Source organism: Fukomys damarensis, unplaced genomic scaffold (assembly GCF_012274545.1).
Source record: "Fukomys damarensis isolate Sample0158 unplaced genomic scaffold, DMR_v1.0_HiC HiC_scaffold_39, whole genome shotgun sequence".
Classification (NCBI taxonomy): domain Eukaryota; kingdom Metazoa; phylum Chordata; class Mammalia; order Rodentia; family Bathyergidae; genus Fukomys; species Fukomys damarensis.
The window spans coordinates 92,164,663-92,178,059 of NW_022900951.1; the positions used below are offsets into that span (position 1 = coordinate 92,164,663).

The 13,397-nt window shown below is 34.9% G+C and overlaps 1 protein-coding gene across 2 annotated transcripts in view; it reads left to right on the plus strand.

The window, feature by feature from the left end:
* The window catches only part of Luzp4 (leucine zipper protein 4), a 57,899-nt gene that overhangs the window by 21,304 nt on the left and 23,198 nt on the right, over positions 1 to 13,397 (plus strand). For both annotated transcript variants that reach the window (XM_010603112.2, XM_019204370.1), the window contains exon 4: positions 726 to 1,123. In XM_010603112.2, coding sequence (XP_010601414.2) covers positions 726 to 1,123 — 398 coding nt within the window. The remainder of the gene's footprint in view (positions 1 to 725; positions 1,124 to 13,397) is intronic.

Here is a 13,397-nt window from a genome sequence, read left to right on the forward strand (position 1 = left end):
AGGGAGGGAGGGAGGGAGGGAGGGAAGGAAAGGAAAGGAAGACAGACACAGAAAGGAAAGGAAAGGAAAGGAAAGGAAAGGAAAGGAAAGGAAAGGAAAGGAAAGGGGAAAGGAGGAAAGAAAGAAAGAAAGGAAGGGAAGGAAAGGAAAGGAAGACAGACAGACACAGACTGGCTAAGTTGTTGCCAGGTGAAATTACTTGAACATTGTTATGACAACCTTGTACTTTCTTTATAGATTTTTCCCCCTTACTTTGTTTTCCTCTTTAGAATTATTTATTTACATTGAAGAGATGGTTTTTTTAAGTGATCATCAGGCAGAGTAACTGGTATGATTTTGAACTTTCCTTTGATCCTAAGGATTTGTACTATAAAACATTATTAAATATTCTGTCTCCCCTCAACTAAAATCACATAATTAATTTCTTTAGCATTAAATATAGATCTAGAAAGTGTTAAGTAGAAATGCCTTTTTCTATATTCAAATTCATAAAGCTATTAATATTCCATATTTTATTAAAGTTTTATATGCATGATATTCTTTGTGCAAATGACATGGAACATCAGAGATATTCTACAAGTTAGTTTTGAGAACTGGTATATAAAAAGTAGAGACAGTGGAATTCTATGTTTCCTATAGAAATGATCTTGAAAAATGTCATTATGACCTAATCGAGTCATAGAATATATGTTTCATATGTTTTGTATAATCGGGGTCCTTTGCAGGAGAAATACAACGTTGGTTATAAGGCCCAATCGGAAGCAAAAGAGCATCAGCCAAAAGGAAATCAAGACAACTTAGAGAGATCTCATGGTCAATCCAAGAGATCTCGTAGTAAATCCGAGAGATCTCATGACCACTCAAAGAGATCTCATGGCAGTTCAGAAAGATCTCATGCCCACTCAGAGAGATATCATGGCCGTTCAGAGAGATCTCATGCCCACTCAGAGAGATATCATGGCCACTCAGGGAGATCTCATGGTCGCTCAGGGAGATCTCATCATCACTCGAGGAGATCTCCTGATCAATCAGAGAGATCTTATCGCAAGTCAGAGAGATATCGAAGACACTTTCCAGGAGGAGGATTCAAAACATCATTCGAAAGTGATTCTCAATTTGACGGGTAAAAACACAATAAATACTTAATCATTATTACAATGTGTTGAGTAATGTGGAAAGGTAAAGGCATGCTTTAAATTTCATGAAAAATGAATTTTTCCATTTTTTGTTGTGGTTTAAAACATATAATATTTACCATCTTAATCAAATTTTTTTGCTACTGGGATTTGAACCCAGGCATGCACACTAAGCACACGCTTCTGCCACTAAGCTATGCCCCCTGTCTCATCTTAACCATAATTAAGGTTATGGTTTAGTGGTATTAATTACATTCATATAATTGTACCACAGATCATTAGAACTTTTTCATCTTTTAAATCTATAACTCTAAACCCATAAAACTCCTCTTTTTCACTCTGCCCTCAATCCTTGGTAACTACCATTCTACTATGAATTAGACTACTTTATAAGGAACTTTAGATACCTTCAATAAGTAGAATAATGTAGCTTTTGCCTCTTGTGACTGCTTTATTTAACTTGGCATAATATCTTTGAAGTTCATCCATGTGGTAGCGTGTGTCAGAATGCTAAATCATGCTCCATTATGTGCCACATTTTGTTTTCTCCTTCATCCAGCTATAGGTATTTGGGTTACTTCTACCCTGTGAGTATTATGAATTGTGCTTCTGTGAACAGAGGTGTGCAAATCTCTTTGAGGTCCTGCTTTTGGTTCTTTTTCAAATACACTCAGAAATGAGAATGCTGGTTCCTATGGTTGTTCAGGTTTGAATTTTTTAACAAGCTTCCATATTGCTTTTCACCATTTTACAGTCTTGAGTGTTTCCGAGTTCTCCACATCCTTGCCAACATTGGTTATTTTCTATATTTCTGAGATAAGCCAACCTCATGGGTGTAAAGTGATATCTCATTGTGGTTCTGATCTGCATTTCTCTGATTACTAATGATGCTGAGTATCTTTTCATATACTTGTTGGCCATTTATATGTTGTCTTTGAAGAAATATCCATTTAAGTCTTTTGCCCATTTTAATTGGGTTGAGTCTATGTTGTTGTAGGAGTTCTTGTATTTTCTAGATCCCTTATCAGATATGATTTAGAAATATTTTCACCCATTATGTAGATTATTTTCACTTTGTTGGTTGTGCCCTTTGGTACACAGAGGTTTTAAAATGGTGATATAGGGCTGAGGATGCAGCTCAGTGGTGAAGCGCTTGTTCAATATGCATGAGACCTTGGTTTCAATCCCCAAGAGCCCAGATAAATTAATTAATTAAATTGTGATATAATCCCATTTGTGTAATTTTGGTTTTATTGTTTGTGCTACTGGTGTCCCTTCCATGAAATCACTGCCAATTCTAACTTCATGAAGTTTTTCCTTTATGTTTTCTTTTAGAGGAGTAGTTTTCTTTTGTTTTTCTGGTACTGGAGATCAAACACAGTGCCTCATGCATGCTAGGCAAGCACTCTATCATTCAGCTACATCAACAGCACTCTTCTAGGAATTTTATAGTTTTAGGTCATATAGGTAAGTTTTGAATTCATTTTGAATTAACTTTTGTATATGGTGTAAGACAAAAAGACATTCCTTTGCTTGTGATCCAGGTTTTCCAACACTATTTGCTGAAGAGACAGTCCTTTCTCAGTTGTGTGGTCTTGACACCCTTGTTGAATATGGCATGACTATATACATTAGGATTTATCTCTGAGCTTTCTATTATAATACAGTGGTCTGTTTTTCTATCTTTATGTCAGTATGATGCAATTTTGATCACTGCAACTATGCAATATGTCTTGATGTGAGATAGCATAATCCCTCTAAATTGGTTTTTCTTTTTGAGTTTTGTTTTGGCTATCTGGGGTCCTTTGAGATTCCATATGAATTTTAGGATGACTTTTTTTTTCTGTAAAAAATGCCATCAGGATTTCAATAGGATTTACATTGAATTTGTAGATCACTTAGGGTAGTATGGACATTTTCACTGTATTGTCTTCCAGTCCAAGAACACTGGACTCCTATCCATTCATTTATGTTTTTTAAAATTTGTTTGAGTGATATTTTTAATGTGCAAATATTTTATCTTATCTCTTTGGTTAGGTCTATTCCTAAGTATTTAGTTCTTTTTGATGTTATTATAAATGAAATCATTTTCTTAATTTCTGCTTTGAAATTACCAATTGGTAGTATACAAAGCTGCAACTGGTTTTTGCATATTGTTTTTATCCTGAAATTTGGCTACTTTTATTTATTAGTTCAAAAAGCTTTTGTGGGGTTGGGAATGTACCTTAGAGAGGTAGGATGTATGCTTTTCATGCATGAGGCCCCTGGATCCAATCTCTAGCACTGCAAAAAGTATAAAAAACAGGTGTGTGTGTGTGTATGTGTGTGTCAGTGTAAAACCTTTAAGGTTTTCTACATATGAGATCATGTCATGTGTAAGCAAATAATTTTACTTCTTTCAATTTGGATGCTTTTTTGGAGGCAGAGTTTAGCTATATAGTTCAGACTGGCCTTGAACTCACTATGTAGCCAAGTCTGGCCTTGAACTTGTGATGATCCTTCTGCCTCAGCCTCCTGAGTGCTGGGATTACAGGCAAGTACCATCACACCTGGCTAATTTAGATGATTTTCACTTATTTTTCTTGCCTAATCAATCTGTATAGGGCCTTTAGTACTATGTTGAGAAGAAGTGGTAAAAGCAAGGATCCTTTCTCTTTTTTCTGGTTTTAGAGGAAAACATTTCAGTCTTTTATAATTAAATATGATGTTGGCTAACAATTTTCATAAATAACCTCTACTATGTTGAGATAGTTTCCTTCTATTCCTTGTTTGCTGATTATTTTTTTCATAAAGGGATGACAAATCTTATCAAATGCTTTTTCTGAACTATTGCAAAATGATCATATTCATTTTTCCTTTACTTTGTTAAAGTGGCATATTTTTTTCACGGATTTTTCTTTTTTCTTTTCTTTTTTTTTTTTTTTTTTGGTACTGGGGATCAAACTTGGGTCCTTGCGCTTGTGAGGTAGGCCACCGAACCACTGAGCTAAATCCCCAGCTTTCATGGATTTTTGTATATTGAACCATCCTTGCATCCCATGAGTTAATCCCACTCGGTCAAGTTGTATAATCTGTTCATTGCATTGTGTAATTTGGTTCGCTAGTATTTTGTTGAGGATTTTCATGTCAACACTCATTCAGGATTGTGCTCTGTGGTTTTCCTGTAGTATCTTGTTTAGCTTTAATGTCACAGTGCTGGCCTCATTCATTGAGCTTTGAAGTATTCCTTTCTCTTCCTCTTCCATTTTGTGTAAGAATTTTGAGAGGATTAATGTTAATTCTTCTTTAATTGTTTAGTAGAGGGGAGAGGGTTGTAGCTCAGTGGTAGAGTGCTTGCCTGGCATGTACAAGGCACTGGATTTGACCCCCAGTACCGAAGAGAAAAGTTGAATAGAATTGTCCAGTGACATCTTCTTCCATTGCATTTATTTGGATGGTTTTGATTACTGACTCATTCTCCTTGCTCATTATTGATATTTTTGGAATTTCTATTTCTTCATTAATAGAAATCTCAGTAGATTATGTGATTCTAGAAGTTTATTTATATCTTACTAAGCTGTCCAATTTTTTAACATAAGATTATCCACAATATTTTTTACAGACCTTTTTATTTCTGTGACAACAGTTGTAATTATCCTCTTTCATTTCTACTTTCAGTTATTTGAGTCTTCTCTCTTAATCTAGTCAGTGATTTGTCAATGTTGTTGAACTTTTCAGAAACTAATCATTATTGTTATTTTTTTACTTCATTTATCTCTGCTCTGATCTTTACTATTTCTTTCCATCTGCTATGTTTGAGTTTAGTTTGTCTTCTTTCTCGTCTCTTGAGATACAAATGTTAAATTTTTCATTTAAGATCTTTTTTTAATACAGTATATGCATCAGAGCTATAAACTTCCCTATTAGCACTAATTAGGCTGCATTTCATAAGTTTTCATACATTATGTTCTCATTTCTGTTTCATTTTCAAGGTCTTTTCTGATTTCCCTCTGACTTTTTTGTCCTATTGATTGTTTCAGCGTGGGCTGTTTAATTTTTACATATATTTAGGTATATTACAATTTTCCTTGTGTTGTTGAGATAAGAAAAGTTACTTTGAAGCAGAGGGCAAAGTTTAGTGGTAGAGTATTTGCCTAGCATGTGTGAGGCCTTGGGTTCAGTCTTCAGTACTGATTTTTAAAAAGGAGCAGGAGAAATAAGAGAGGGACAGGGAGAGGGGATGAGAAGAAAGCTGGGCATGGAGACACACTCCTGTAATGCTAGCAGTCTGGAGTATTGTAGGTTTGAGCCTAGCCTAGGCAATACAGCAACTTAGCAAGATCCTATGTCAAAAAAAACCCCCAAAAAACAAAAACAAAAAAACGGCTGAGGATGTAGGTTCATTGTGAAGGCCCTGAGTGTAATCACCATTACTAAAAAGAAGAAAGAAAGAAAAAGAAAAGTCCTTTGTATGGTTTCAGTCATCTTGGATTCTTAAGACTTACTTTGTGGCCTAACATATGGTCTATTCCAGAGACTGTCCATGCACTCTTGAGAAGATTTTCACCTATTCTTGAGTGGAGTGTTCTTCATATGTCTTTTAGGTACAATTAGACTATACCATTCTTGAAGTTCTCTATTTCTTTTTTGTTTGTTTGTTTGTTTGTTTTTGTTTTGTTTTGCTTTTTGAGACAGCATTTCACTATGTAGTTGAGACTGACCTGGAACTCACTAGGTAACCCAGGCTGGTCTCGAACTCACAGCAATCCTCCTGCCTCAGGCTCCCGAGTGCTGGGATTACAGGCATGCACCACCACATCCGGCTTCTATTTCTTTATTGCTCATCTGTCTGGTTGTCCCACCCAAAATTAAAAGTATAACATGCAAGTCTACTAGTATTATTGTCTTCCTGTCAGTCTGTTCCTCCTTTCAGTTTTGTCCAGATTTGCTTCATGGAGATTTGGTGCATAGATATTTATAATTGCTTTATTTTATAAGTTCTTTCTTTTATTATTAAATAATGTCTTTCTTTGCCTCTTGTGATATTTTTGATTTAAAGTTTAATTTGATATTAATATAGTCAATTGTGCTCTCTTTTTGTTACCATTTGCATAGAATATTTTTTTCTATCTCTTAACTTTCAGCCTATGTATGTCCTTAGGTCTAAAGCGAGACTCTTAAAAAATGAAATCTTTGGTGTGAAAGTAAATTGGTACAATTAAGAAGGTTCCTCTAAAAACCAAAAAGAAAACTCATATAATCCAGGTATCCCACTCCTAGGTATATATGCAAAGTAAATGAAGTCAGCCTAAAGAGAAAGTGCATGCATATATATGTGCTTATTGCAGAATTATTTACAATATCTAAGATAAGAAATCAGCCTAGGTCCCCATTAATAAATGGGTAGATTTTAAAAAGTGGTATAAATGGAATATTATTCAGCCATAAAGAATAATTAAAACCTGTTATTTACAGGAAAGTAGGTAGAACTGGAGGATATCATGTTACATGAGATAAGCCAGACACAGACAAGTATAACACAGACAGACAGATGCAGACAAGTATCACATGTTTCTGTCATATGTGAGAACTGGAAAAAAAATGCCCTGAAAGTAGAACCAGTTAGAAACTGAGAAGGAAGCCAAGGAAAGAGGAGACAGAGTAGAAGTGTGGACATAATCAATGCTTGGTATATGCATTATTAAAGTATCACAGTGAATCCCATTAGTTTGTGTGATTAATATATGTTAATAATTACAATAATAAAAAGTATAGGCTCTTGAGTCAGACAAAAAACTCCTGTACACAGCATATGTTGGATCTTGTTTTTTTTTTTACTCTAACCAATCTTTTAAGTGGAAAGTATAATCCATTTACGTTTAAAGTAATTAGTTATGGGAAAGATTTACTACTGACATTTATTACTTGTTTCCCATTTGTCTTCTAGCTGCTTTGTCCCTCCTTTTCTTATTGTCTTCTTTTGTGCTTCATTGATATATTTGGTATTAATATTCTTTGATTCCCTCATCACTTCTTTATATGTATTGTGTAACAGTTTTCTGCATGAATAGCATTGCATTTATATAAAACATCTTTAAGTTAAAACATTCTGTTTTAAACCAATAGCAACTTGACTTCAGTTGCACAGAAAAAATCTATACCTTTACTTCTCCACTTATCTCCACTTTATATTATTGATACTACAAATTAAATCACCTTATGTTATATACTCATTATGAATTCATAATTCCTTTGTTTTGGTATATAAGTTCTATGCACCAAAATTATAAAAGTACAGGTTGTTATGTCTATTTGTGTATTTACCTTTACCAGAGAACATATTTTCATGCAGCTTCGTGTTGTTTTCTATCATCCTTTCAATTAGGACTCTCTTTAGAATTGTAGAACAAGTTGAATGGTAATGGCCTCCCCTGGGTTTTGTTTGTTTACATAGTCTGGATTACTTGTTTTTGTGGAAGGTGCTAGGGATTGATCTTGCAGTCTTACACATGCTAAGCACATGCTGTACCGTTGAGCTACACTCCCAGCTCCTGTATTTTTTAAAAATTAATTTTAACGGTACATTTTCAGTGTACAATATAATGACATTCATCATTGGAAAATTGCACTTTAACATAATCTGTCTTGGTTCTTTATTTCCCCAATTCTCCTGCCCTCCCTTCAAACTCTCCATCCCTCCCTATTTACAAAGACTTTGTTTCCATTTTTTCATACTAATTCCTTTCTCTTCTTTCCTTTCCCCTACCCCATCAATTTCCACTTCCCCTTCGCCCCTTTTCTTCCTAATTTACATTATCTTTTATACCTTTTAGTCCTTATTTACACTTTCATTTTCTCATACTAGAGAAACTATTCAGAATTTACACATGTGTGTCCTATTTATTTCACTTAAGAGTATCGCCTCAATGTGCATCCATTTAGCTATCAATGTCTCTGGTTTCTCATTCTTTATGTCTGAGTAGTACTCCATTTTATAAAGAAAGAAAAGAAAAAACATTTTCTTTATCCAGTCTCCAACTGAAGGGCAATTGGGCTGCTTCCAAGTTTCAGCTACTACAAATTGTGCTGCTATGAATATGGATGTACATATATTACTGTGGTATGATTCTTTTAATTCTTTGGGGAAGATACCCAGAAGGGGGATAGCTGGGTCAAATGGTACCTCCAATCCTAATTCTTTGTGTTATCTCCCTACTGATTTCCACAGTGGTTGCACCAGTCTACACTACCACCAGCCACAGAGCAGTGTTCCTCTTTTCCAATAGCCCTCTCAACATTTATTATTGGTTGATTTCATGATAGCAGCCATTCTTTCTGGGGAGAGGTAGAATCTCAGTGTTGTTTTCATTTGCATCTCTCAAATGACCAGTGATGTTGAACATTTTTTCATATGTTTATTTGCTATTTATACTTCTTTGAGAAATGTCTGTTCGTTTCAGATGCCCATTTTTGAATTGGGTCTTTAAATGTGGTAGGTATGATTTTTTAAGTTCTTTATATATTCTAGATAGTAGACCTTTGTCTGAGGAACAGCTAGTGAAATTTTTTCCCCATATCATGGTGTTTCACACTGTTGGTGTTTTCTCTTGCTGTGCAGAAGCTTTTTAATAAGAGATTCCACTTGGTGCTTGTTTGTGCTAGCTTACCAGCAAACAAGGTTTTGTTCTTAAAAACCTTTCCCTAAACCCTAGAGTGTAATTTTACTCTGATGTTGATTTCTGTGTGAATGATCTATCTGTTGGTGAAAGTGGAGTGTTAAAGTCACAAATATTGTTGTTTTCACTTGCATCTCTCGTATGACCAGTGATTTTGAACATCTTTTCATATGTTTATTTGCTGTTTCTACTTCTTTGTCTGAGAAATGTCTGTTCATTTCAGATGCCCATTTTTTGATTGGGTCTTTAAATTTGGGAGTTCTGATTATTAAAAATTCTTTATATATTATAGATAGTAGACCTTTGTCTGAGAAACGGATGGTAAAAAATTTTTTTCATATTGTGGGTGGTTTCTCTTGCTGTGCAGAAGCTTATTAATAAGAAGACATCCACCTTGTTGATTGTGCTAGCTTCAAGCAACAGGTTTTGTTCATAAAATCTTTTCCTATCCCAGTGTTTTCCAGAGTTCTATCTATCCTCTCTTCTGGCAGATTTAGTGTTTCTGTTTTAATATTTAGATCTTTAATCCATTTCAAGTTTACTTAGTGCATGGTGACAGCTATAATTTTTATCTTTGGCAAGTTGAAACCCAGTTTTTCCAGTACCATTTATTAAAGAGGCTGTCTTTCCTCCAGTGAGGGTGCTTGGCTCCTTTGTCAAAGATGAGGTGGCTGAGTGTGTCTGGAGTTGTTTCTGCATCTTCTAATCTGTTCCACCCTTCATGCGGTCTGCTTCTTTGCCAATACCATGCTGTATTTATCACAGTAGCTTTGTAGTATAGTTTCAAATAGGGATTGAGATACCCCCTACCTTGTCTTTATTGCCTAGAATTGTTTTTGGTATTCTTGGTCTCTTCTTGTTCCACATGAATTTTTTTGATTGTTTTCTCAAAGTCTGTGAAGTATGCTGCTGGAATTTCAATTGGGATTGCACTGAATTTATATAGCAGTTTTGGAAGTTTGGCCATCTTCACTATGTTGATTCTTCCTACACAGGAGCGAGGAATGTCTTTCCATTTTCTAATATCCTCTTCGATATCTTTTTTTCAGAGTGCTATAGTTTTTGGAGTAGAGGTCTATGAATTTTGTGGATGCTGCTATAAAAGGAATTGTTTGCCCCATTACTCTCTCAGTGAGTCTGTTCTTCATGTACAGGAAAGCTACCGATTTTTTTATGTTAACCTTGTATCTAGCCACTTTATTAATTTGGTTATTAAGTCTAGACGACTTTTGGTGGAGTTCTTGGGGTCTTCTATATAGAGTATCATTGTCATCTGCAAATAATGACAATTTGACTTCTTCCTTTCCTTTTATTTCTTTCTCTTCTTTAATTGCTCTGGTTAATGTTTCCAAAACTATATTGCACAAGAGTGGTGATAGTGGGCATCCTTCTCTTGTTCCTGGTTTTAGTGTGAAGGATTTCAGTTCTTAACTATTTAGTATGATACTGGCTGTTGGTTTTTCATAGATGGCTTTTATCAGATTGAAGTAGAGGCCATCAATTCCAATTTTCTGTAGGGTATTTATCCTGAATGCATGTTGGATTTTGTCAAACGTTTTTTCTACATCTGTTGAGATGATCATAATGGTTTTTGCCTTAGCCCTATTAATATAATGTATTACATTTATTGATTTGCATACATTGATCCATCCCTGTATTCTTGGGATGAATCCAACTTGTTCAGTGTGTATGATCTTCTTGATGATTTTCTGCATTCTACTTACTAGTATCTTATTAAGTATTTTTGCTCCTATGTTCATTAGTGAGATTGGCCAATCGTTCACTTTTTTGGATAGGTCTTTCTCTGCTTTGGGGATCAAGGTGATGCTTTTTTCCAGGAAAGAGTATGGGAGTATTGCTTCCCTTTCAATTTCACTGAAGTGTTTAAACAGTAGTGGCAGCAGTTCCTCTCTAAATGTCTTGTAGAATTCAGCAGTGAAGTCATCAGGACCCAGGCTTTTCTTAGTTGGTAAGTTTTTAATTATATTTTCAATTTCATTGATTGACATTGGGTTGTTTAGAATTTTTAGGTCATCTTTGTTCAACTTTGGTGATTCATACATATCTACAATTTTGTCCATTTCTTCTGTATTTTCTGTCTTATTGGTGCATAGCTTCTCGAAGTAGGTATTGATGATCCTCTGGAATTCTGCTGGGTAAAGTTCTTTGTAATTTCACCCTTTGCATTCCTAATTGCATGGATTTGGGCCTTTTCCTTCTCTTTTTTGATAAGGTTGGCTAAGGGTTTCTCAATTTTGTTTTTTCTTTTGAAGAACCAACTTTTGGCTTCATTGTTTTGTTTTGTTTTGTTTTTTTGTATAGTTCTCTCAGTCTGAATTGTATTGATGTCTGCTCTGATCTTTATAATTTTCTCCCTTGTATGTGCTTTGGGTTTTTCCTGGTCTTCTTCTTCTAGATGCTGGAGGTTCAGCATCAGGTTATTTAATTGAGCTTGTTCTGTTTTGCTAATGTGAGTATTCACTGCTATGAATTTCCCTCATAAGTCTGCTTTCATTGTGTCCCATAGATTGTATATGTTGTATTGTCCTTGTTACTTAATTGTAGGTACTCTCTGATTTCTTCCTTAATTTCCTCTGTGACCCATTGGTTATTCAGAATTGTGATGTTCCATTTCCATGTGTTTATGAAATTTCTTTTGGTTTCTTTTGATACTGATCTCCAATTTAATCACACAGTTGTCTGATAACATATAGGAGATAACGTCAATTCCTTTGCTCTTACTTAAACATGCTCTATGAGTGAGTATGTGGTCTTTTTTGGAGAATGATCCATGTACAGCTGAAAAGAATGTATATTCTGATTTTGTGGTGTGACACACTTTGTAAACATGTGTTAAGACCATATATTCAAAAGTTTGATCGAGTTGTATTTTGTTGTTTATTTTCTATCTAGTTGATCTATCTATTTGTGACAGTGGGATATTGAAGTCCCCCACTACTATTGTATTAGTGCTTATTTGATTTTTCATGTCCATTAGTACTTATTTTATATAGTTGGGCACAATAGTGTTTGGTGCATATATATTTATGATTGTCATATCTTCCTCATGGATTGTTCCCCTTACAAGGATGTAGTGTAAGTCATGATTAATAAATGCACATCTATCCATAAAGTGCAGCTCTAACATGTTGCTTGTCTCAGTGACTTCCAAACTTGGTTGTCAGTTATTTCAGCTCTCTGAGTCAGATAGAACAGATACCAGTTCCTTAGCCAGCCCCTGGACAAGCTAGAATATTGGATGCATGAGTGTTCTTTTGTCTCCATGCCAAGGGAAGCATCCCAGTGTGAGAGACTCCTCACAATTACTCTGAGTGATACTGCATATGGGAAGGACCACAGGTAAGTACACCAAATTAGACATATTTTTCCTACTACTTTTACTGGAATCTCTTCTTGCTTTTATATTTGCCTAGGTGCCACAGACTCTCAGCTAGACAGTAGACTTCTCACAGAGGTATTGTTAACTTGCTGTTTCTATGGGAGAAGGTGGGCTGTACTTTCTCAGTCCACTATAGTCTCATTCTGCTTGGGTTGCAGTAACAAGATACCAGATTGGGTTTTTTAAATAATAGAAATTTCTCACAATTCTGGAGGCTAGGAGTCTGAGATCAGGTTATAAGCATGTTTTTTTCTGGTGAGGGCCCTTCCTGGCAGGAAGATGGCCATGTTACTGCTGTATATCCATACATGGCAAAGGAAAAGTGAATTCTAACAGTTCTTTAGGTTTCTTTTTTGAATTACATGTTTTTAATTACTATATGTTTGTGATACATAATAAAGACATTGATTGTGTGGAATTAGTATACTCATATGGAATACCAAACCTTTCTATTTCCCCTTCCTATCCTTTTTCTCCTAAATCCCTAGATCTCTTTCCCAACTCCATAAAATCTATCTCTGTTTTTTATCATATCTGTTTTTATCTTGCTCTTTATTTATACTTTGGATTTCTCATATAAGAAAACCCATGTGATTTAATTTCCATGTCTGATTTATTTTACTTAGAATTATGTTCACAAAAATGTACCCATTTTCCTATACATGATTAAAATTTTTCCTTTATGCCCAAATAGTACTCCATTGTGTATATGTACCACATTTTCTTTATGTATTCATAGGTTGATGGGCATATAGGTGACTTCCAAGTTTACCTACAGTTACGGACATAAGTATGCATGTATTAATGTAATTTGATGATTTTAAACCTTATGGGTCAAATGAAATTTCTGTTTTTAGTTTTTAGAAGAATCTCCATACTGATTTCTATAGTAGTTGTACTAGTTTACATTCCCACCAAAAATATAGAACAGTTCCTTTTCTCCCACAACCTCACTAGCATTTGTTGATTTGTGAGTTCTTTTTTGTTTTTCTTTATCCCAGTGATCTAACTGGGGACTTTGTGCTTGTGAGGCAGGTGGCAGAACCACTGAGCTAAATCCCCGGCCCTATTTTGTGAGTTCTTGATAATAGCTATTTTTTCTGGAGTACAGTAGACTAGAGAGTTGTTTTGATTTGCATTTCTCTAATGGCCAAAGATGCTGATTATTTTTTAATGTACTTTTTGGGCATTATTAGTACTTCTTGT